The sequence below is a fragment of the Lissotriton vulgaris genome, chromosome 9, assembly GCF_964263255.1.
Source record: "Lissotriton vulgaris chromosome 9, aLisVul1.2, whole genome shotgun sequence".
NCBI lineage: Eukaryota > Metazoa > Chordata > Amphibia > Caudata > Salamandridae > Lissotriton > Lissotriton vulgaris.
In genome coordinates this window covers 962,802,598-962,828,357 of record NC_141697.1, presented here as the reverse complement: position 1 = coordinate 962,828,357, position 25,760 = coordinate 962,802,598, and the positions used below count along the sequence as shown (strand labels likewise).

Here is a 25,760-nt window from a genome sequence, read left to right as displayed (position 1 = left end):
AGGAGGTGATATTTACCTAACAGCATTGTCCCATGTGAGATTTACAGCAGCTTTCCCTTTATCCACAGAAATAAGGCGACTCTGGTGGTAGAAACAAAATAAGAAAGGTAAGATCTACCATCTGCCCATCCATAAAATATGCACAAATGGGTAATAAGCGGATTAGATGCACTGCTAAATGCGCATTTTTCTATTGGTCACAATAGTACTTGGCTAACAGATTATTAAACACCTTCAATGCTATGGGAATTCCCCTGCTGCGCTGGCTTAGTCTCATTTCCATTAGTTCATGCCGAGCTCAGCTCGTCATGAGTGTAGCAGCAGGCTACTGCATGACGAGCTGGGCTCGTCATGAGCGTGGAAGGAGTTAAAAGAGAGTGGTGGTGCAACTATTTAAGCAAAATTTGAGACTGCTTAAAAATACATTTGATGGGATATCTCATTACTCCACCATACCTAAGAGTGACGCCCTAATCCTTTAACATGCTTAAGTAGAGGTTTCAAAGTGATCTACTTTTGATCTTTCAACAATACATCTCAAATAACATCTTGGGAAACTTGCTCCAAACATCTTCTACCAATTCTCGCGATCTGAAAGTGACTAAACCAAAAATTGCTAAACTCTAATTTCCGCACCACTTATCCAGACTACAAGACTGAATATGAAGTCTATTCATCACAAGTTAAAGTCTCAGGTTCACCTTGCGAAGATGTCTGCATGGAATCATATCTCTCCCGAAGCACTCATCAGGGTCTGTCCTCTATGTCTTCACTTCTTGGTCCTGACCATACGGTTACGTGTGGCACGTAATGCACTGCTCCCATTCTCTGATAATTGGATAATGATGTTTCATGTTACCTGGGGTAATTTTTGAAGTAGGCTTAAGGAAATGGCACCAGAACCACATCCGACGTCCATGATAACAGGCTCCTGGTGGGGCATCGCAAGGCTCTCAGAGTCACACTGTAGGACGTCTTTACAGGTGTCTTCACAAGTAGACAGCAAAGCTTGTTGTTCCTGTGTTTGACTCAGCTCTTCAAATTTCTGATTGCAAGAGAATTTATCAACTACCAATTTTACCAGCTCCTATAGGAAGTAGTTAGAGATATATAGAGTAATTACTAAATGGGTTTCCTTCACAAAGCTGGCATGCATTACTGGCAGTGCCCTAAAGGGATACAGCTACCAACATCACATAACAAGAATGCAAACTGTACACAAATTACATGCAGGAAGGGTAGAGTAAAAGGTGCAGCATGTAAAGAATTCATTCACATTGGAAAACAGTAAGAAAGGTATCCAGTAGGGTTGAGTGACCAATTAAACACTGCAGTATAGAAGCATATGCAACAAGAGGCAGATGTGATGAGCTTATTAGTTGAAAAAACAAGATCACTCGCATCTTTGAGTCACCACAAACTGGAAAAGGTGCACCTGGGAGAACGTGAATTGGATTATCACAGAGCAATAGCGCACCATGCATTTTGTGTCCACAAATTGCAAACAGGCTAAATGTAATAAAATGACAAGACAATACAGAAAATTGCTAAGGATGATATTTTAACTAAAGAAAAGAACCTGTCTGTAAAACAGCATATACTGACCAGTGAGAATCCCTAGGTTCCTTTTGCACCACTGGTTATTCGACTTCTACTGTAAGTTTCCTTAATTGAGCCTTATCTATATATATAAAAACGAATGTGTGTCTGTCTGTCTGTTTGTCCTTTATTCATCCGATCGCCATGAAACTTTGGGAAGTTGTTGAGTACACTCCCGCAAGGGTTTCTGGCATAAACATTTTTAAAATATCGCCCCCCCAGGAAGACCTCATAAGCTTTCAAATACTGAAATTGTCAGCGAATTTGCAAGCATCGTCGACAGTTATGCCCCCCAAACGGAAATTGATTGGTCGATCTACATCTGAAGCACGAAAGAAAAAAGCATTACAAGCTTCAGAAACAGACGAGCAATGGGAAGCAAGATTAGAAGCTGTTCGAATACAAACTGATCAAGCCCGTTCTTCTCAAACGAACGAGTAACGAGAATCAAGATTGGAAGCCGATTGAGTACGCACTGCTCAAGCCCGTTCTCCTCAAACAAACAAGCAACGAGAATCAAGATTGGAAACAGAGATAGCAGCAACGCGCGACGGGTAAGCTAGTTCACTATAAACGCGTGCTCAAAACAGAGTGTGCTGTAATCTCCAGCGCCCATCTTAAAAAATAATGTCTGCTGCTGCTCAGCTGTGGTAGGAGGAGTTTACCTGTTTGCACTGCTGTGGCCTATGTGTGTAAGCTAAGTGCAGAAGACATGTTATTTGGCTCAATTCGGCACCTTTACAAAGGCAGTGACAGATGGGACAGAATAGTTTGGTTTGGCCTCATCAGGCCTTATATTTCAATTGGAAATCAAAAATGAAACGCTTCCTTTCTTTTTGACTAAAGGGTAAATCCTGCAGTGCTTACACTGTACACACAGGCTAAAGTATACCCACTATATGACTTTTGAATGGCGTGAAGAAAGAAATTAATTGACATGTCTTTTCCTATGACTTCTGGGTAACAAACACAGATCCAGATTTAGTTTTACTTTATCAGCATCAGTTTATGTACTTTCAAATTAGACATTTTCTTGAGCCAGAAATCATGTGTTGAGCTATCGAGCTGGGCCAAGATAATAATTCTGTTAGCCAACCTGCAATTCAGAGATCTCTTTGAACAATAAACCCATTCTGGAAATTAGCCTTCACCTGGCAGATGAAGGGATGGGGAAGAAATCTCCCTAAGGTAATTAATACATGTTCTCAAGAAGCACAAGCCGGAATTTCTCACAAGAAACAAAGTGAGACCAGCCAATCTATCTATCAATCATCTAGTTAGAGAGTGCGGCAAATCACCCATGAGGGTCTCAAGGAGTTGGAGCTGTAGTAGCTGTGTGGAGGTGCGGTCCTGAGGTGCAGGGGGAGGTTGTTTCAAGCCTTGGCTGGCAGATGCAAGAAGAGTCCTCAACTGTTGGTTTGACGGATCCGTGGGGTGTCTGCGATGGAGAGGGAGGAGGAATAGAGGTGTCTGGATGGTTGGTGGAAGGTTAGGAGTTTGTTGATGAATGCTGGTCATTCATTGTGCAGGACATTGTAGGCGTGGGTCAGCATCTTGAACTGGCATCTCTTCTGTATCCGGAGCCAGTGTAGTTTCCTGAGGTGGGGTGTGAGAGTCCTTCTGGGGAGGTTGAGTATGAGTCTTGACGCTGAGTTCTGTATTGTTTGGAGCCTCTTCAGGAGGTGTGCTGTGATGCCTACACAGAGCGTGTTTCCATAGTCCAGTCTGCTTGTGATGAGGACCTGCATGACGGTTCTTCTGGTGTTTACGGGACCCACCTGAAGACCTTGCGGAGCATGCTAAGGGTGTGGAAGTAGGCAGAAGAGTCTGTGTTGACTAGTTTTTTCATGGATAGCTTGATACTCAGTATGATGCAGAGGTCGCGGATGTGGTCTGATGGGTCAGCGGGATGTCAAGCTCCAGGCGCCACCATGACTCGCTCCACGGCGAGGAGTTGTTCCCAAAGAGGAGGACTTCTATTGAGTTTAAGACAAATGTCCTTCATCCAGACTGTGGCATTCATCATGCATCTGTGGACGTTAGCTTTTGTGGTGGAGGGGTCTTGGGGCAGAGAGAGGATGTACTGAGTGTGGTCGGCATAGGAGAAGATGTTGAGTCTGTGTGATCTGACAGTGTCAGACAGAGGAGGGATGTAGGTGTTGAAGAGGGTCAGGCTGAGGAAAGAACCCTGAGGGACACCGCAGATGATCTTTGGCTATAAGGTGAACAGCAGGAGATGGAACTATAGGGTTCTGCCGATGAGGTATGAGGGGATCCATTTTAGGGTGTTCCTTGAATCCCAATGTGGTGGAGTCTGTTGAACAGGATGTCGTGAGAGACGGTGTCTGAAGAGGCGGAAAGGTCCAGGAGGATGAGGGCTGCTGTTTGCCCGTGGTCCAGGCGGGGTCTGATGTTGTCGGTGGCTGCAATCAGGGCTGTCTTGGTGCTGTGGTTGATTCGAAATACGGATTGGGTGAAGTCCTAGCTCTTCAGGCTACCCACAGGACCCCCAAGTAGTGTGTGCGTATAACCTAAACACAGTAAGCGCTCCACCCCTTCCGCACTCTTTCGTCCATAGTGACCAGCCTACACAATTCCAACTCTTTCACTTCTCCGGGGGTGGGCGGGGCTGACACCCCCCTCGAATACCCAAACCAGACTGCGCCCACACTTAAGAGCTATAGCAGGGATCGCAGAGTCACACAGCCAGGAAAGTAACTCTATCACCCGTATTGTTGACCTCGCTCTTCGAAGACACCATCTTGGAAACTATTAGTTTGCTATGACATTCCCCACGACCCAAATGTTTACCCTCTCCAAGTCAGAACTTCTAAACCCGAATAGTAACTTGACCCACAGGACCTAATTGCCTCTTCCCAACAAGATCCTTAGCCCTACATTTCCATACCCCAAGCTTAAACAATCTCCATCCGACCCCCCCCCCAATAGCTCTCTCAGGCCAACACTACTCAAACACCACAGTCTCGAGCAACACCCCATCACCTGGCTCCTTGGCCCATCATACGACCACTTGTTCCCACACCTTCCTAGAATCCAGACAAGGTGAAATTTCACAAGACCTGCAACAACTCAAGACAGTCTTATAGAACTTAATAAAAATCACCGCAGAGTTAGATTGCAACAATTGGCCACACAGGGCTCCTGAAAAAAATTGACACAATTAGGCCCAACCTACTACCGACCCCTCATGACTGACATCATACATCCCAGCCAGTAAGGCTGCAACAATCTCGCCACCCCCTTACCGGAGATGGCAATCTATACGATACCCCAACGCCTCCACACGGCCCATCAGACTGAAGGATACACAATCAGACAGTGACATACACTGTTTTCTCATCACTTATAAGTCTACACACATGATAACCCAGTCAATCTGGCTCAAATCCAAACAATTCCTGTGAACCCACATAGAAAACCTAGACCCAACTCTAGAGACGTAAACAAGGCAAACCTTAAGCTAGTTTACATCATACAGACTACCTCTATGGACACCAAACTACATCTGAAATGCATGGTACTCAATTGTAGATCAGTAATGAAACACGCGACTGACATCGCTGACCTTATCCTCAAACGCAAGCTTGACCTAGTAATCTTGACTGAAACATGGTTAAAAGACTCCCCCGCACAAATTCGACATCGATAAGATCAGACAGACCCAACAGGCCAGAGGGAGGCATCACCAGCATACACCACAACAACCTTGCAGTGAATCAGTTACAAACCGTTGTGCTGTTCTCCTGTGAATATCAATGTCTAAACACTGCGAGCAACAACAGGCCTCTATGTAAACTGCATGCGCTCTATTACCCACCAGGAGGCAACCACTCATTCACTGAACACAATATGGAAATCATTACTACCAACGTGGGTCATTACTGCACCCAGATCTTCCTCAGAGATTTCAACCTACATTTGAACAACCCTAATGATCCAACAGTGGACAGTCTAAAAACCTTCTTAGCGGATTTTAACCTGATTCAAATCTGCTACAGCCCCAGACACAACCTGGTTGCGACCTTGTAGCTAATCATTGCAAAGGCCAATTCCATTCAACTCAAACCTAGCGTCCTCTGCAACTGGACAGACCACCACTGAATCACCTTCCTCATCACTAAATCAGTGAGTACACGCAATGCTCGACTAAAGAAATCCAGACTTTGGAAAAGGAGCACTCGAAACATAAACCATAACGAACTGACATCCCTCAGCAAAAACATCTTATTTCTTCCAATGAACATGTCTGATGTCCAGGACCTTACTGACCACTACAACAACTCCAGGACGAACATTCGGGACACAAGTGTGTCCTTGCAGAAAAAAGGATGTCCTCTACAGACTCCAAACCATGGTTAAATGGTCGGCTAAATGAAGAAAGACGCAATCTGAGGCTAGCTGAATAAGTGTGGAGACTCTCACCATCCCTCAAACACCTTAAGCACCTAACGTCTCTGAGGAGCCTCTACAACAAACGCATCAGAAACTCAAAAGAAAATTTCTTTAGACATAAATTGGACAAAGCCAGAAATCCCCCAAAACAATTGTTCGAAATTGTCAAATTACAATCTAATAGACCATCCAACCCTTCCACTATTGGATCTAACCTACAGCCAAACTGTGAGGAATTTGCATCCTTCATGGAAAAGACAAAAAAAAATGAAAGTGAACTTCAAATAGCAACTGAGCAACTTCTGGTCATACCTCTAAACAGCCCTCTCCTGGCTATGATTGCTTAGCCCACCACTTCCACCATGACACACCCTCAAAAACAACGCTTCGTGGAACACATTCAAAACGTTTTATGAAAACGCCATTCTTAAAAATCTATCAACACTCAAACTGACAAACCACTTCTGCGACCCATTGCCATCTAACTTCTTCAATGAGATTAAAACATCTATACTTCACCTCTAGACGATGATAGTGAATGTTTCAATACTTCAAGGAGCTATACCAGATTGCCTAATATCTGGGTATGTAACCCCTAATCTGACAAAACCCAGAGTAGATCCTGCTGACCCAAATAACTTCCCTCCAATTCCCACCATTCTGACTCTGGCTAAGCTACTTGAGAAATGTGTCCATGTCCAATTATGCAAACACATAGAGCAATTCTGACTGATAGACCAATTCCAAAACGGCTTCCGTCAGTGTAAAAGCACTGATACAGCCCTTACACACATAGTTGATGACAGGTTAAAAATGCTGGATCAGAATGAATCTTGCCTTCTTATCCTCCTAGACCTTTTCTCAGCTTTCGATAAAGTCAAATATGACAGTCTACTTGACTTACTTGAACACAGGATGGGAGTGTCTGGGACTGTTCTAAATTGGTTTGCCTCGTTTCTCAACAACAGAACTCAAAGAATTAAGGTAAACAGTCCCTGTCCAATACCACTTCGGTCACATTAGGGGACCCGCAGGGGTCCACCCTTTCACCTACTCTCTTTAAGCTATTTATGGAGGCTTTAACTGAAATTCTGAAATTATCTAACATCCAATACCACAGGTACGCAGACGATACCCAACTATACCTAAAAATCTTTTCTGCCAAAGAGATCCGATCCCTCAACATAATTTTGCAAAAAACCCAGACCAGGCAGACCCAAAACCACCTCAAACTAAATGCACTCGAAACCGACTTGCTCTTAATCGCCCCCACCCAGACGATCTCTCGATATCAAAGAATGGTAGCAGCATCTAACAGTCCTTAACTGCCTTCCACATGTTCTAAATTCTACAAGATCTCTGGGAACAACCCTTGACAAGAACATTAATATGCAGGAACATATCAGTTCAGCCACCAAAAAAGCAAACTTTCAAATGAACGTACTTAGAAAAATAAAGCCCTTCCTCCCACCTGACGACTTCAAGTCAACGGTCCAAGCTCTCGTGATCCCCAAGTGGGACTATGGTAGTGAAACCCTTTGCAGTTTGCCTAGATCCAAGTTGGCTTCTCAAAGGGCATCCCTAAACTTTGCCACAAGGCTCATCACTGGATCCAAAAGAAACAACCTCATCACTCCTGATCTGAAGTTACTGAACTGGCTCCCATATGAGACGATGATACAGCTGAATATTGCTTGCATGACCAATAAAGCCCTACACTTCAACACACCAAAGTACCAAGCTGAAAAACTGCAGGTGTCTGGCAGCCGTAGATCCTCTAGAAGCTCCTACAACCTATTGTTAAAAACTCAGAAATGTATGGGGAAAAAACGGCAACCAAGCTTTCTCAGGAATGGCCCTATAGTCTGGAACTCCTTGCCCCCTTAAATCAGATTGAACCCTTCAACTACATCATTCCAAAAAGAAGTTAAAGCGCTTCTGATGAACACATTTCTACCCTAGGACCCACTGACTTATTTACAGATACCGAGATATTGCATTGTCTGGGTTTACTCTATTGCTAGGTCCTTGTTTATTACATATTGTCCTCTTCCTGTTTTACATAGTACAATGTCCGCATATATTTTTGCTGGTTGTTCTACGTGTTTCTTCTTGCCCAACCATTTGTAAAGCGCCCTGATAGCCTCTAGGGTTAAGTTTGCGCTATATAAAACTTTATAAATTAAAATAAATAAAATAGGTGTTGGATAATTTGATGGTTGATCGCTTTCTTGAGGAGTCAGACTTTTTGCCTCAGTCACCACACAAGGGAGGCTCTTTAAAGCTTGAAGAGAAGAAGCATGATCTTGGTTCTGAGAAAATGATCTCTTCTAATGTCTCCTCAAGCTGCAATCTTGATTCTACACAGTTTTCTCCCTGGCCAAATTTTGGTATGCTTTTTGGATTAAGCGCGCCAAATGCATTGTAAATTCTACTGTTATACTGTTATTGTATATATTGTATTTTATGATTCTTATATCTTTGACTGTATTATGTATTATAAGGTGCTATGTACTTTTTACGATCTCTGTGATCGAAATAAAGTTTTATGATGATGATTCTACAAAGACTGCTGTGTGGGGAGGTTAAACAGCCTAGGGGCGGCTCCCCGGAATGACCAGTAAGAGGTGGTGGGGTGATGTATTTTTGGATTGGGTAGGTACTCCTGCCTTCTAGAACTCTCCACTGCAATTTTTTAACCCCAGCACATGCAAGAACAATTAAGAAGAAGAGGATCAGAAGAAGGAAAGACCGACAATAAGAATTAAACACGGTCAGGAGTGGAAGAACACTATGGCCTTGTACTTCTTGGTCTTTTGTTGGACTTGGTCTGCACAGCTAGAGGCACTAATTCCTTGTCACCTCTCAGGGACAGAAGATGGTGGATGGAGTAAGTACAATGAAGGAAGAGAGCCTCTTTGAACTTCTGTGGACTTGTCTTGATTTTGGTGCCTTTTGAGACAGTGTCAGAGGTTTCTGCGGTGCACACAGGCACCCTCCAGGTTGCGGAAGGGCGTAGGTGCTCAGGGAGTGCAGGTAAGCAACTTGGACTGCCTTGGGGATCATCAGGAGATTGCTGCAAGAGAGCTCTCAGGTCAGGAGACTATCAAGGGCTAGACAGCCTACTGCTACTAAGGAGAAAGAAGCAGCCATGACATGTCTCTGTTGAAAAGCATTTGGAAGCATCAAGAGCATCTAAAATTTAGATACCAGTAGACTGAAAATGAGCACTCCTAGTGGTTGAACATTGCTGAAGAAAAACAATACCAACCCTGTTTAAACTGACACATTGTGGCAAGAGCTATTCATAAAATCATGAGCCTCTCCTGTGCGGTAGTGTAGACTCCATGATGGAAGCCTCAAAGCCTTCATCACCTGACAAGTCATCCAATCTCAAGCAGGATCTCTAAATAATTACCTACCAGGGCCCAGCAGCGATGTCATACCATCTTTTTAAAATTACCCAGTTACAGGTGGGGTACCACCGTCGAGTTCACTCTGCCTGAGGAGCCGCTGGGGTTGAAAATAGAGGTCCTGTGAGGAAAGCCGACCCCACCCCCCTCTACAGCGGGAAAAAAGCTTCTACATTTCGCATCCCTGAGAGCCAAATGCTAAAAAGGGTAGCTTGCTCTCCAGTGTAAGGTTCTGCAGTAAGGACGCCCTGGGAAATCAGCAAAAAAAAAATTCCCCAACTGACATCTGGTAACTTATGACTGCCTTATGAACCCCCCCCCCCCCCCCCCCCCCCAATGGACTCTTCAAACTGTGCAATAGAGCCTAGCAACCATTGGCCAGCCTATAATCCAACCCTCAAGGCACCTTCTACACTTCTCAATGCAATCCACACAACAATTTGAAAGCAGTGCGGGTATACCACACCCTGAGAAAGTAACACAGTAACATATATTCCTCCTTGAAAGGAAAGAACAAAACTGCCAACAAAACAACAAAGATACACAAAGCAAAAACCTGCAACTGAAGACAATAATGTTTCAGCCTACTAAAGCTGAAGATGTAAGTGTTTTTAAATAACTAAAAAATAGTGACCACGTTTGGTGTGGGGATTCAGTCTTGAAATCTGCAGCTACATTTTCAGCTGTTTCATTTTACTTCTACCTGGGGATCATTCTCAGTGTGTCACAAATTAAACAAACACGTACAATCACATGTTCGCTGCACGTTGCATTACTTAGTAATAACCCTTATTGCTTGGAGGCACCCACCCTTTTCTACACAGAAAAACTTAATTAATATCACGTTTCGAGTTTCATTGCCCAAAGCTATAACATCTTCAGATTTCAAACTCTTACCACATAAAACGCACCGCACAAAATTCACAGAATTCGCTTCATGCGATTCATCAACTCATTTGAAGTTTGACAGCACACCTGAATACTTGTACAACCACCTTTGATTTTGAGAACATAGAAACTCATTTCTGTGTTAAACCAAGTTATTTATTGCAATCTTCTCACCATCTCATACAGCCACAGGACTCACTGAATTGTATTTGTCTTAATACCGTGTACGCCCCGCCTCATTCTAATGCTTACCAATCAAAAATTATCCTAGGCAAATATTTTTCACTGGTAGCCTTTACTTACCAATTCAAACTTATGGCTATATCTGTACATTACACTGGTACTAATGAGGCGAAAACTTTGCCCAGACAGTGTTAGTAGGTATAAAAATGACAAAATAAAGTAATGCTATCACAAAAATAAACTGCATTATGCCGCAAAAATGTGCCTTTTCTTCCTGCATAATTTAGCCAAGCCTACCGCTTACTTGGATTCTCTCCTATCGCATAATTATAGTGGCCCTGTTTATGGTACATTAAAAAAAATGTATTACCTTGTTACGTGCCAGAGATCCCTATATCCAGCTCTTAATCACAGTAAAGACAAATTCTTTTACGCATGTATGTTCTGTATAGGTACTATATGTCGAATGGTTCCACTTTCTCCATTCCACTAAGCTATGCAAAGTGTAAGTTTAAGTCTATTTAGACGATTGCATGGTTACTTAAAACCATTGCAATAAATTTACAAAATGATACATGTTTACATAGTCAGTTAAAAAAATTATGGATACAATCTTTCAATTAATTTAAAAAAAAATATAACAGATAGAAAGAGTCAGATAGTCGCAGCTTTAAAGTTGAGGATGCTATCATACAAGAACATTTCAATTAGTATATCTGTCAATGAACTCAATCGGTCCCTGAAGGCCTAAAAGATAATATAACCACTGGATGATAACTTATACATTTACATGATAAAACATAAATTCATGATAAAACACAATTAAATTCAAATGGTAAAATCTTTAGTGTCAATATAAAATATTGCTAGTAGTAATAAGCAAGTGGAGGTCACAAGTTTAAGGCTGAAAGAAAACTCAAGGGACGTATTTCAATTTATTAATCAGTAAAAGGCAATGTGTCTGCCCCTAATAATGCTTTGGGGAACTCTATGTTGTTCCTAGAGAATTATATGATTGTTGATTTCTTTCTTATATCAGCTGTACTGAATAATTTTCGTGTTCTTTAATCTTTGATTCACTTTTAGGAGGAATTTGACAAAACGGCAATTTAACTGAGGGTTGCCTGTGTTAAAACAGGCTAAAATCGCCTATCTTCTTGTTCAAATTCCTCTTTGGTTGAAATCCTTTGTTAACAGTTGTTTCCTTTCTGCCATTACAGTATTACAGGAGCAAACCAAATGCAGCATATCCTCTTTGCAACGCCCACAGAGGCGACAAGTGGCAGGTAGATTTCCGCGTAACCAAGGTGCCACGTGTTCGTTGACTGGTAATAACCCCAGCCGGTATCTTAAAAACTGCTGCTTAATAAAAACTGGGAACCAGTAGCAGAATCATCTTGTGGTGTGATAGACTTGTAATTGTTTAATGTCATCCACCCATGTGCCCTTTGTGCTAATGTGGCTTTATCTTCTGTAGCAGATTGAATTTTAAGAGACTTCTTTACCAAACGCTTAAAAGCCTGTAGGTCAATTGACATTCACCAAAGCTGTTCAAGGCCTGTAAGAGCAAGTGACTCTTGCAGATACTCTCTCCCCGTTGATGTATGACGATGCTGTAGTTCGACCCACAACATATGATTCAATGTGTTCGACTCAGCTTTCCTGATTTTATTCCAGCATATTTTATATGTACAGCGTCTGGCTAATGACTGCTTGACTAGTACGAATTCTAGCCTTATCTGAGCCGGGGAGGTGTAACTTGGCAAAGAGAATATAATTCTATAAGCTTGAGAGACAGCGTTATCCATAGTGATTTCATCCTGCCCTCTTAAAGCCTCACTTCCATATGAGATTGTTAGGAGTTTTGCTCTTACAACTTCCAGTAGCGCTGCCAGAACAGATCTAGCTACCCTTCTCTTCTAGTTTTTAAATGCAGCAGCTAGGACAAAGCCTTTCTTTTTAATTGCCTTCTTCTGCACCATAAAGTTCTCTTTATTGTCAATAATTACTCCAAGGTATTTGTATTCGAATACATTTTTCAGCCGCTGTTTACCCATAAACCAAGCCTGTGTTTGTGTTTTCTTGACATGATAACACATGGTTTTCTTTTTGTTAAAGTTGATCTGCAGGCCATTGGTTTGCGAATAAGTCATCATTTTGTCAAGGAGTCGTTGGAGACCCACCCGGATAAGGCTTACCAGTACTACGTCATCGGCATATAAGAAGCTTGATATTGATTTTACTTCTAATTTCGGGGCATGAGGGTTACATGATTGTAATTAATGCTTCCATTAGGTCAGCCAAGAAAAGATTAAATAGGATTGGTGCTAGAACACAGCCTTGTTTTATGCATCAGGTAGTTTGCATTTTCTGAGAGTGATGTGTGCCTGCTCCTATTTTGATTTGAACCCATGTGTCACTATGTAGCATTATGAGTATGTTTAAGAGATTCTGTGGTATACTCCAATTTGCTAACTTCAACCACAGTTTCCCTTGGTCTACACAGGCGAAGGCTGATTTAAAGTCAATTTAGCAAAAGTATAATGTAGATTTGGATGTACAGGCAGCATGCATAAGTAAAGAAAATGCCAAAATGTTTGTGATCGTGATGGTGGATTTTATTAACCCAGTCTAATTGTATGGAATTATATTTTTATTAGAAGACCAGGATTCCCACTGTTCCAGGACAATTTCAGAGGAAGAAAAGGATATGCAAAGTGTAATTAAATTTAGGACAAAATAAATAAAGAGAACATTTCTTTTGTGAAACTGACTTGGAGGAAACGCAGATGGGATAATCTACTCATCCTCTGTCCAACTTTACTGTCGTATACATAGACACTTTCATTTAGTTCTCCCCAAAGAGGAGGCTGGCAACATCTAGCCTAAAAACATAGACTATTCTGTCTCTTTAAACTCGGATTCCTTTGTAAAATATCGGATACCTGCCAGTAAGAAAGCTGTGGTCTTTGCTAGGATGAAGAGCACTTATGTTAGAAACACAAACTAGTTATGACCATAGAAAACCAACCAGCCTAGCAGCTATTTCCATATTTACGGCTAGATGAAAAACGGAACCTCTTCTTGACAAACACAAGAGATATGCAGCGGCGGCTCCTCCGCTATAGCGGAGGAGCGTCGCCGACTCTCCACTCAATAAAACACCGGCCGCTACTGCAGACGTCATATAAATCTTTTGACAGAAAATTACTGAAGATCACTGAAACACATTTATCGGGGCTACACAGGATAAAAACTAAACTAAAAACTAAGGGCCCGATGTAGGTAAACGCGATTTTCCGAATTCAAAATACCGAGGCGGGCCGAATCGGTATTCTGAAATCGGAAAACGAGATGTAGGGAAAAAAAAGCGAATGAATACCGAATCGGTCGGCATCGGTAATGAGAATCGGTACGTTCCGAATCGGCTCGGTCCGAATTGGAAAGTACCGAATCGGCTAACAACGAATCGGAAATTACCGATTCGGCTACCACCGAATCGGATAGTCCCGAATCGGCGAATACCGATTCGGTAAAAGCCGATTCGGTAAAATCCGAATCGGCAATCATAGATTCGTAGCCATGAAAACACACCCATGGCGAAAAAGCCCATAGGAATGCATTGAAGGAACCGATTCGGCTTTTACCGAATCGGATATTACCGATTCGGATTTTACCGAATCGGATATTACCGAATCGGTAAAAGCCGATTCGGCAAAAGCCGTTTCAGCCAATGAGGTGGCTCCCCCTCCCCCACCCAAACAGGGAGTGGCAACACTGGCAGGTGCAGCTAATTAAGAAGTTTCTGGAGAGCCAGCCTGAGCTCAACACTCACAGTTAGCAGCAGTGGGAGTAGGAGGTTGCCAACTGAACTGGAGAACATGGCAGAGCAGTCAGAAAGCCAGAAGTCCTCCCAGAAGAGGAAGCCGAAGTTCACCACCACCGAACTTCAGGTGCTGGTCGAGGAGGTGGTGAGGGTGCACCGCCAGCTGTTTGGCAAGCTGTCCCTCAACGTGCCAGACAGCACCAAGAGGAGAATCTGGGCCGACATCGCCCAGAAGGTGAATGCTGCGGGTGTTACCCCCAGGTCTGTAGAAGAACTGAAAAAGAGATTCTATGACATCCGCAGCCTCACTAAGAGGAAGATGGCTGAGATACAGAGGCAGGCTGGACTCACTGGAGGAGGCACGAACCCGGCGCCACCCCTCACCGAGCTGGAGGACCTGGTCTCCAGCACCATTGAGAGGGAGAGTGTCAGTGGAATCGGGACCCTGGACAGCTCTGCGAGAGCTAAAGCTACAGGTAAGAAGCATGCGCATCATGACACACCCTACCAGACACCTCCCCATTAGACACAATGCATAGGCAAACCCCAGCACAGTACTGTCACCAACATACAAGAGACAAGCATCATGGTACATGTAGTCAGCAGAAGTTAGCTAAATATGGCAGTGCAGAATCACAAGACAGGAAACAGTGTGACACAGTGTAAGGAGATGCAAGGACATGTGGAATGCTATAATTGTACTGACTGTAATACATCGGCACTCAGTTTACAAATGCTTCTTTGTACCTAGGGGCCCCATCAGGCGGAACAACAGTGGCATCAGAGGGAGCAGCACCGTCCGACACTGCAGTCGCAGGGCCGAGCACCAGCCAGGCTGGCCAGGAGGAGGAGGAGGAAGGAGACACCCCAGGGCTAGGTATGGAGGGAGTCCTGGTCATTGACTTCGATGCACTGCACTCCCCAGTAATGGCCAGCACACCCCCCTTGCAGTTCTCCCCAGAGAACTCCCCTACAAGGGACACCATTCCGCCTACACCAGCTCCTGCCACAACCGTGGCCTTGCCACCTGTTCAACCTGTCCTGGGAGCAGGGGCTCAGGGACCGGCCAGCTTCACACCCCCACCAGTGGCACCCCAGCCCACTCAGCAGGCCGGAAGCAGCAGTGCCCGGCGCCGTACCATCACCACCACTGCTGCACCAGCACGGGAGGGCAGTGTATTCCTGGGCCTGGAGGGACAGATGGTGAAAATTCAGAGGCAACAGGCAAGATCCACTATGGCCTGCCAACGCCAGCTCCTGCAGCACAACATGCAGATGGGAGAGTTGGTCAAGGGATTCCAGGCCGTCGTGGAATCGAACAAGGAGGTGGCAGCAGGGTTAGGCAGGCTGACCACTGCCATCACCCACTCATGTAGCAGACAGGAGGAGCATGAGCCGGTGCGCAGGCGGGATGCCCGGGTGCTGAACCGCGCCATGGGCCGCCTTGCAGCGGCGACGGCACAACTGTGCCATCGCAGCGCCAACCAGGAATCTGTCCTTAGTCAGCATACGGCTGAGCTTACTAGGGGGATGGCCCGGATCACCACGGCTATGGAGGCCATGATTATTTCAAACACCGCCTCCAATCCTGCCCTGGACCTGGGTGATGCTGGGGACAGCAGCAGCCGCAGCAGCCCGGCCAGCGCTGCGTCTGAGCCACGGAGGAGCACCAGGCGCTCCGCTGATGCTGCTGGGCATTCAGAGGGGGCTGAGGGACACCCCAGTGGGTCTGGCAAGCGGGCAAAAAAATAGCCTTCCAAGGGCGGGTGAGGCAACCAGAACCTTGGACTTTATTTTATTTACCATACACCATTTTTTGTTGCACATCAGTGCTGTAACTGTGTTGCAACACTATTAAAATTTGTTTTTTCCAATCAACATTTAGCTGTCTTTGCATCTGTACTCAGTCAGAAATAGTTCTCAGTGATCTCCTCACGTCTGTATCTGCCATCACTTGGCGTACACACCCCAGCTGGCTGTGTCAGTGGCACAGCTTCGTCGTCGTCATGGTCCTCGTAGTCAGACAACTCCACCTCAGTGCCCTTCTTCACCGCAAGGTTGTGTAACATTGCACATACAGCTATGATCTTGCAGCAGGTGATGGGGGTATACTGCCTTGCACCTCCACTCTTGTGCAGGCATCTGAATCTACTTTTCCAGATGCCAAAGGTCCGTTCGACAACATTCCTTGTGCGTATGTGGGCCCGGTTATACCTCCTTTGGCTGGGTGTGGAGGGGTTGAGGTAGGGGGTGAGTATGAATGAGCGGAGGGCATATGCACTGTCGCCTGGAGAGAAAGGGGTCACATTAGACACATGCATACATGTATTCCACCTACCTACTATGTGTTATGGGGGTCTGATGATGTGTCTCACCTAGGAGGTATCCTTCTCCAAATTCGCCAGCCATCAGCCGTGCATATATGCCGCTCTGTTGGAAAATATAGGAGTCATGGGTACTCCCTGGAAATTTTGCTACCAGGTCTGTGATGGTGCACTTTGCATTGCAGATCACCTGCACGTTGATGGTGTGTGTAGACTTGCGATTGCGGTATATGTATTCGGTGTCCGCTGGTGGGCAAATCGGAATGCGCGTGCCATCTATGCAACCGATGATTTGGGGAAATTGTGCCATCTGGTAGAAGTCAGCTTTGGTTTGTAGCAGTTCTGCGTGGGTTGCAGGGAAAGAGATGTATTGGTCCATCCTGTGTATCATGGCGTCAAGGAATGTGTGGAAGAACCTTGACAGGCTGCTCTGGCTCACCCCTCCTGCTGCTGCTACACCACTTTGATAGCTGCCAGACGCTAGCAGGTGTAGGCTGCATAGCACCTGGATGTGCGCAGGGATGGCGTGTGCCCTTGGGGTGTGGTGGTCCAAGAATGGCTTGAGATCCCTGATGAGCTCAAGTATGGTGTCAGAGTCCAGCCTGTATCTCTGTAGTATCTCTTCCTCTGTGAGCATGAACAGGGTTATCCTCTGTCTGTAGACCTGTTCATTTCTTAGCCATTCCCTCTGTCCTTCCTGCTGTAGCCGTAGCCGCCTCGCAATGACATAGAAAGCTGCCATCCTGCAAGTTGCAATGCATTTTGGGACTGTTTATATGGGTTGGAGTTGGTTACCACCTGATTGCAATCCATGGTAAATACCGAGTGAATTGTACCAATTTTGAGCCGATTTCGGTGTTTCTGTGCCTCCCTACATCTCCCCAACTGTCGGAATCGGGGAATTTCCCGATCGGCGATTCATACGAATCGGCATGTTTTCCGATTCGGCTCATGTCCGAATCGGTCTTTCTACCGGTTCGGTACATGGACCGAATCGGTGATTTTCCGAATCGGTGTCACTAACGATTCGGTACATGGACCGAATCGGTGATTTTCCGATTCGGTGTCACTAACGATTCGGTACATGGACCGAATCGGTGATTTTCCGATTCGGTGTCACTAACGATTCGGTACATGGACCGAATCGGTGATTTTCCGATTCGGTGTCACTAACGAATCGGTACATGGACCGAATCGGTGATTTTCCGATTCGGTGTCACTAACGAATCGGTACATGGACCGAATCGGTCTTTGCATCCGAATCGGTGTTTTTCCGATTCGTTACATATCCGATTTTCGGTATGTACGTATCGGATTCTTTCCCATTCGGTACTCATTCCGATTCGGTTTTCACTCCGATTCTTTATGTTTTTCGTTCCCTACATCTCGATGGCTGTTTACCGATCGGTAAGGGCCAAAAATCGGTATTTTCGGCCGTTACCGATCGGTAACGCCCTACCTACATCGGGCCCTAAATTTCAAACAAAACTATGTTGTACACCTTTAATGAGAAATTCTATGTACACTGGCTTATGATATTATATTGAAAGCAATGCAGTAAATGTTTTACACAACCTATTTTATTCTTAGAAAGAGCATTGTAGGAGGCAAGGCTTAGCAGCAGCAAGATAGTCCCTGTGTGAAGGAGCTCAGAGGGTCTGTGTGCGACCCAGACGTCACCAAAGCAGTGGGCGGAGCACTTCAAGTGCTCTGAACAGATGTGAAGGGGGAACAGATTTGCTTTCTGAGATGGTACTTACTCACTGCCTTGTGACTATAACAAAAACGTCAGTGTTGGGACGTGATCGCCTGCACCGCCTCTGACACGGCCTGTAGCTGTGAAGTCACGTACCCTGATAGAACGCAATAAAGGGAAGTCCCAACACAGCCTGGGACTGCTATGAACAGAAATACCACCGGAAATGGGGGGGGGGAGAAAGAGGACACGAGCGACCAGACTAGAGAACTGTGACTGTGAAGACACAGAAACGATTCAGTTGATTTACACTTAAATAATACCTTCATATAATACCTTAATCTGTAACCCGCATTAACTCTATCTGACATGATTAATGAACAACGTATTCATTATGCGCTCATATTATGTCGCTTATTAATTTTCACACTGTTTAGGTTTAGCAGATTGTTAGTTAGCTAATGTGTATTAAAACTTGACATGAGTGGACCTTGCGTGCCGCACTCCATCTTGAAATAAATGTTGTATTTGTGCTTGTTGTGCATAATACTTTTTGTTTCACAGTGGCCATGGGCTCATTTAAAATGTTATTCTTTGCCAGCTTACATTTTGAAGGTCGTAATGCAGGGATTAGTTGGGTTGGACCCACACGTCAACACCTTCATTGGATGAGAAATGTGAGGAGGCGAATCCGTTGCATGATATTGAGAAGGTCGCGATGGGAAAAGAAGGTCGGAGAGGAAGTGGGTATTGTATTTTTCGTGAGAATCAGACCGACACCAAGCACAGAGAGAACACTGGGTTTTGGCTGGTCATCACCTGGTGGGAAACTTAAGGATTGTATCATTTGGGCAGAGTAGTATGTTTTAACTGTGTGAAGCTTGTTAATTAGTTATTTCACCTGTTCCTGTCCACCTTTGCAGGAGCCAGTACCTTTCTTCTTTTTGTATTTGGAGCCTTTTTCTGGTTCTTCTTTTGGTTCTAGTTTGGTTGACACCAGCTGCTTCTGATTTTCCCCAACCTGTCCACAACCTTAGCTTAGAATTAGGGAGTTTCCTTTATGGAAACAAGTCTTTGCTTCGAATTGCAGATGTTGCCTTTAATAATGAAATCTCTGCATTACTAATTTACCTGCTTAGATTATATTCATGTATACTGTAGCCAGGTGAATATCGATTTTACCTAATTGGTTTGACTGGAGATTGTAACCTTACTAATCTGTTAATCAACCTTTATGGTTTCCAAACTACTCCTGTCTGTCATTTGTGTGAGGCAAATCTGCTACGCTGTCACTGCAATGTGCAATGTGGCGCAGTTTTTGATTTTAGCCTCAATTTGAGACAAAGACCCCTCTGGGTGGATTTAGCTGAGTTTTGAGTTTCCACCAAATTAGCGTGGTGCAAATACCATCTTTATCTTACCCGCTATCAGCTGCACATTTTATCACTTGTGTGGCAGGAGGTGCAACAACATATGACATTCAGAGATAAACGATAAATGGGCTGATCGTGCAGATGGTATTCCTGCCTGCCATGGCCCTCACACTGAACAAACGGAGCTCACTTTTCTGAGAGGAAGTGAAGCCCACTGTGAACCTCACAGGAGGAGGGGGAGCAGCAACTGAGTTTTGACCCACACCGAGCATAAATTGCCAGAAAGGGGACACACGTACAGCCTGACGCCAGCCAACAACAGCCGAAAACACCCAACACCACATGTAAGAAACCTATTATCTATCTCCTAAACCTGAAAAAAGGCAACATAAACAATCATTCACAGTACTGGGGTTGGTAACCCACCGGTGAAAAGGAGTTAAGGGTTGGAAAGATAAGGCCATACAAACCACCCAAAAATATGTTTACCTACATCAAGTATGCCTTCTCTTGAAATGAGTCTTGAAAACTGTCAATTCCTGGCATTTGTAAACTGACTACTTTGGTATAGCAGGTAAGACCATGCCATTAACAAAGGGGGCTAGACAGCTACTCTTTTTCAAGGCAAGTACATGACAGTTTTGATACACAGAAGAATCAGCCCAAACAAGTCATGGCAACATCGTAGGCTGTGACACTCGACACATTTATGTTGCAATTGACAACTCCTGGACCCTCTATTGGAAAGATGGATATGACTGTGAGCAATTTCTAAGGAAGAAAGGGCAATGCAATCAGGAATGAATGCACTTCATTCTTGACACAGAAAAAAGGACTGTAGCAGCTGAAACCTGGGTCGACCAACACCTGGAATACGTTTCAGATGTATGGGGTTTGAAACTCAAGCACAAAGAGCTGCAAGACCACTCTTGTTGTGATAAAATTCCTGAAAGAAATAGAAGGACGTGGCATGATTAGGTTTCTTGGAGTCCTAGAGCCAGAATATTATACATACAATTCAATGAACCACTCAAATTCCAACTGGGGCACCATATCCATCCAATCCTTCCTCCTTGCTCTCATTGCCCTTGCCCAATAATCAACGGTCTGCTACTCCATCATCATGCACATGCAATTTTTCGAACTGCGAAAAAGAAAAATTGCCCTCTGGTACTAGATAGACACTAGGGATCTGATTTAACTCTTGGTGGTAAGGCGACTTTGTCGCAATGGCTACGGGTATCTTCATCACTAAGGGTTCAGTCTGTCTGCTGCATTTAGATGCAGGTGGAACTTTGGATTTATCACATCGGAGACTACTCTGTCTCCGCTGTAATTAACCCCTTCCAATGGTCCTGTGGAGCAAGGGCTGTCAGAGAAATGACTATATGACTGCCCACCCAATTTGGACGGGTGGACATGTAGTCCTTTTTAGGGCTCGCTGAGCCAGCGCATGCGCTGTCAGAGAGACATTTAGTAGGTGAGTTTTCAAAGTGCTACAGGCTGGCCTAGCGCTTGATTTCACGCGTACACTGCGCAGCCACTATCTGTCTCCTCAGTCACGGGTCATTAAGTTGCTTGTTCCTTTCTTTCATGGTTCATTAAGCCTTACAGCATGCCCCTCCACCCCCTTGCTCTCTGCCCTCACTACCCCCTCCCACGCAGCCCTCCTCCTCTGTGGAAACCCCCTTCCCTGCCTAGCCTTTCCTCACGACCAACGCATAAACACACAACACACACACACATAATCACAACCACACATACACACACAACCACAACCACACACAACCACACACACACAAGCACACCCACACACAACCACAACCACACAACCATACACACAACCACACACACACAACCAACCACACACGACCACACACACACAGAAACCACATAACCACACCCACAACCACACACAACCACACCCACAACCACATACACATCCACACAATCACATACACAACCACACACACAAACACACACACAAACACACAACCAACCACACACTCACAACCAAACACACAACCACACACACAACCACACCCACAACCACAACCACACACACAACCACAACCACAACCACACACACTCAACCACACACAACTACAACCACACAAACACACACACACAACCACACAGACACAACCACATGCACACAGCCACAGACACACAACCACACTAACACAACCACTCACAAACAACCACACACACCCAAGCACACACAACCACACACACAACCACAACTACACACACACACACACAAACCACACACAACCACACCACAACCACACAAACAACCACAACTACACGCACACACAACCACAACCACACCCACACACATGACCACACACAACCTCAACCACACACACACAACCACACACAGACACACACACAACCACACCCGCAACCACACCCACAACCACAAAACCACCCACAACCACACCCACACACAACACACACAACCAGACAACCACAACCACACACAACCACAAACACACAACCACACACAACCACACACAACCACACACACCCAACCACACACATACACACAACTACAACCACACACACAACCACACACACAACCACTCACACAACCACAACCACACACACAAACACAACCACACACACACAAACACAACCACACACACACACCCGTCCACTCACTGTCTGTCAGCCTCCTCTCAGCCAGGTACCGCAATCAGTTTCACTTTCACGGCTGTGTTTGCCGTGAAAGTGTTCGAGTTTCTAGTTTTATTCAGCATTCACTCTTGTTTGCTAGTGCTTGACAATCCAATCTCTACACTATTTAAGCAGCCTGCACGTCTCCTGTCAACCATACCACTCCATGCATTTTCTCCTATCCACATAGATATCAGTGGTACAGACAAAGGTAACCATGTTTCTTATCCTTCCTTCAATAACCAGAATGCTAAACTGCATTCATGCCACACTGAGGGACAGATTGAGCTTGCGGTTTTTCTGCATCCTCCGGGCCGGCGGAAGCCACCGCCGGCCCGGAGGATGCGGAAAAACCGCAGCGGACCCACCAAAGACCCACCGCCACATTAGGATGGCTGGTGGGTCCTGGTTTCTGTCCGCAGCTTTTCCGACGCGGTTGGCTTACAACCGCGGCGGAAATTCCCTAATACGGTGGCGGTGTCTCTCAGACACCGCCAGCCATATTAGGATGCCCAAAAAGAAATGCTTTACCACTGCGGGTTTTCCGCCGTGGAAAAGCATACAGAGCTTCACTGCGGGGGCCCGTTGTAGGCCCCTGGGTGAAGGGGGGTTGGGGGTGCACATGGGGGTACCTATGGTACCCCCCTGCATTTGTATGCAGTAATCGGCAGGCACCGCACGGTGTCTGCCGCTTTCTGCATACAAATGCAATGTATGCATTTTTAACATTGCGGCGGATGCAGCTTGAAGCCGCACCCGCCACAATGTTAAAAATAGAGGATGTGACCGCCAGGGTGGCGGTCACATACTAATTGGACAGGAGGGAACTTCGCAGGCCATGCGGAGGTTCCCTCCTCCTCGATGGTCGCGGACGGACTCAAGTCCGTCCCCGATCATAATGAGCCCCTGAGTTTTAAACAGCAAACAGTTATTCTAATCGGTTTGTTTCACAATGGTTGTGTCTTAGGAGAAGGGCAGTGGCACTCGAATGGCACTATAAGCTAGTGTGTTCAAAAGAGTTGTTTAAAAAAATGTTTTATGAAAAATTTACTCTTTTAAAAATTCTGATTCCACCAGAATACGAGTCCTCCACAACACCCTGTTTTTTTGGCTGTCAGCTGTGAAAAGGAGACCAATATTGCCCCCATTTTTATTATTCTGTATCCTCGGTTCAATACTGGGGTGCTTTTTTAACTTGTCTCTAGTTCATTGCAAATCTTACCATTACTAATTCAAATTGTTAGCTTTAGCTTATTTGCAATGCAAACTTTATCTCAATAAGTTGCTGTAACAAGCTGCAAGTCAGCTATGGAAGCTCTTTCATTTGCTAATTATTTTCCACATAAGGTTGCAAGACCATAAAGTGGAGTTTTCAGGATTTTGAATAGTTTCTTGTTTGAAGATGTTACTCTCTCCTGCGCACCCCACTCCTGTACTAAGGTTACGAGGGACCTGGCACCCACCTTTCAGAGGTTCTTACATCCACCCAAGTCTGCCCTGGCACTGGTGCGTCCCAGCCTGGCACACACCTGGTTATGATCTCCGCACCTCCTTCTAGACCCCTGCTCACTACTGATTGCAGTCTGTCACTCACCCCTCACCTCCCTGGCACTCACCCTTCACACCTCAGGTCTGGCAGTCACTCGACACCCTTCTTCCTCTCTGGCACTCAGCATTGACTCTCTGTGACACTCAGCTGTCACCTCCCTGACACTCACCCTCGACCCTCCTGGCACTCATACTTCCCCTCCCTGGCACATATCCTTCACCTCCCTGACACTCACCCATGTCCCTCCTGGCATTCTCTATTCGCCCCCCTGGCACTCACCCTTCACCTCATGGCACTAGCCCTTCATTTCCCTGGCTCACCCCTTGCACTCACCCTTCCCCTCCCTGGCACTAACCCTTGACCCTCCTGACTCTTACGTCTCACCTCCATGGAACTCACCCTTCATCCCCTTGACCTGGCACTCAACCTTCACCTCCGTGGCACTAGCCCTTCACCCCCCTGGCAGCTACCCCTCACCCCTGGCACTCATACTTCCCCTTCTCGGCATTCACCCTTGACCCTCCTGACTCTTACGGATCATCTCTATGCCACTCGCTCCTCACCTCTCTGGCACTTGCCCTTCCCCATGGCCTGACAGTCACCCTTATCCCTCCTAGCATTCACTCCTCACCTCCCTGCCACTCAACCTTGAGCCTCCTGGTTTCCCCCAAGAACAAAAAATAACAAGCATTGGCATAGCCAATAGGTCTCGCCTTTGGGACCTTATAAGTGTTGAGCCACGCAACAGTTGATGTTATTGCACCAAGGATATTGTGCTGCATAGCTAAATACTTAGAAGGTCCCAAAAGCGAGACCTATTATCTATGCCAATGCTTGTTTACTGTTTCTTACCATCACTTAAAACCTAGCAGTAACAAACAGTACAAATATTTCAATGCTCCCCTCACCATGAGAGAAGCCTCCCATGGTGAGGGGAGAATTACATTTTTTTCTTTACAAAAAGAAAATCTAATTTCGGGATTTTTAAAATTTTGTTTTAAAGAAACAAAGATTATTATGTATTACAGGGCTGTGTCCTTCCAACATAGTGCTGTAATAAACTTTGAAATGCATTGACAGGAACCTCTGTGATGGTGGTTCCTGCCAATGCCTTTATAAATGACTGCCTGCTGTACCATGTGTGTACCAGACCAGACGTCGCCCAGTTGCGTGATGCCTATGGCATCCCAACAAGCATAGCCCTCTAATGCAGCCATCCCACACAACCCTGTACCTTGCCACAGGGGAGTCTGGAGGGTGAGCTTGGAGTTCCACCCAATGTGACTGAGTTATGCCTGGCATTGCAATGGAGACACTAGTGCCATATAGCATAAACATGACCTGATTAAACCCCAGCGAGGTAAGATCTACCCTGTAGGCTGGATCAGACCATACCCTATTGAACCAATCATTGATCACCAGATGCGAGATAGTAGAGGTAAAGGCTGGGTATACTGAGTCCACTATCGTACGGAGCACGCTAACAGTTTGCAAGTGCTATGCACGCGCTGGAGTTGTGCTACAGAAATGAGATCGCCACTGAATCCATCTCACGGAACCAATGACTGTGAATCAGTTACGGAAAATTCTGAAAGACGCAAAAAACTCATGGAGGTAGAGGATGTGGCCTAATGGCTATAGCAGTCGAACCAGAGACAATGGACCTACTTGTCTTGGGGTCAGAAAAAACACAGGAGGACATCATCTGTGTACAGCACAATACGGTACTTCTGTCCCAATCCCAACCTTGTATCTGCACATCACAAACAAGGAGTTGCACAAGGGGCTCGATGGCCACCACAAAGAGGAAGGGGGCT

The 25,760-nt window shown here is 45.4% G+C and overlaps 1 protein-coding gene across 2 annotated transcripts in view; it reads right to left on the bottom strand.

The window, feature by feature from the left end:
• The window catches only part of HEMK1 (HemK methyltransferase 1, mitochondrial release factors N(5)-glutamine), a 332,911-nt gene that overhangs the window by 76,269 nt on the left and 230,882 nt on the right, over positions 1-25,760 (bottom strand). For both annotated transcript variants that reach the window (XM_086938813.1, XM_086938814.1), the window contains exons 5-6: positions 860-1,087; positions 17-81 (exon numbers count right to left, since the gene is read on the bottom strand). In XM_086938813.1, the coding sequence (XP_086794939.1) occupies positions 17-81; positions 860-1,087 (293 nt within the window). The remainder of the gene's footprint in view (positions 1-16; positions 82-859; positions 1,088-25,760) is intronic.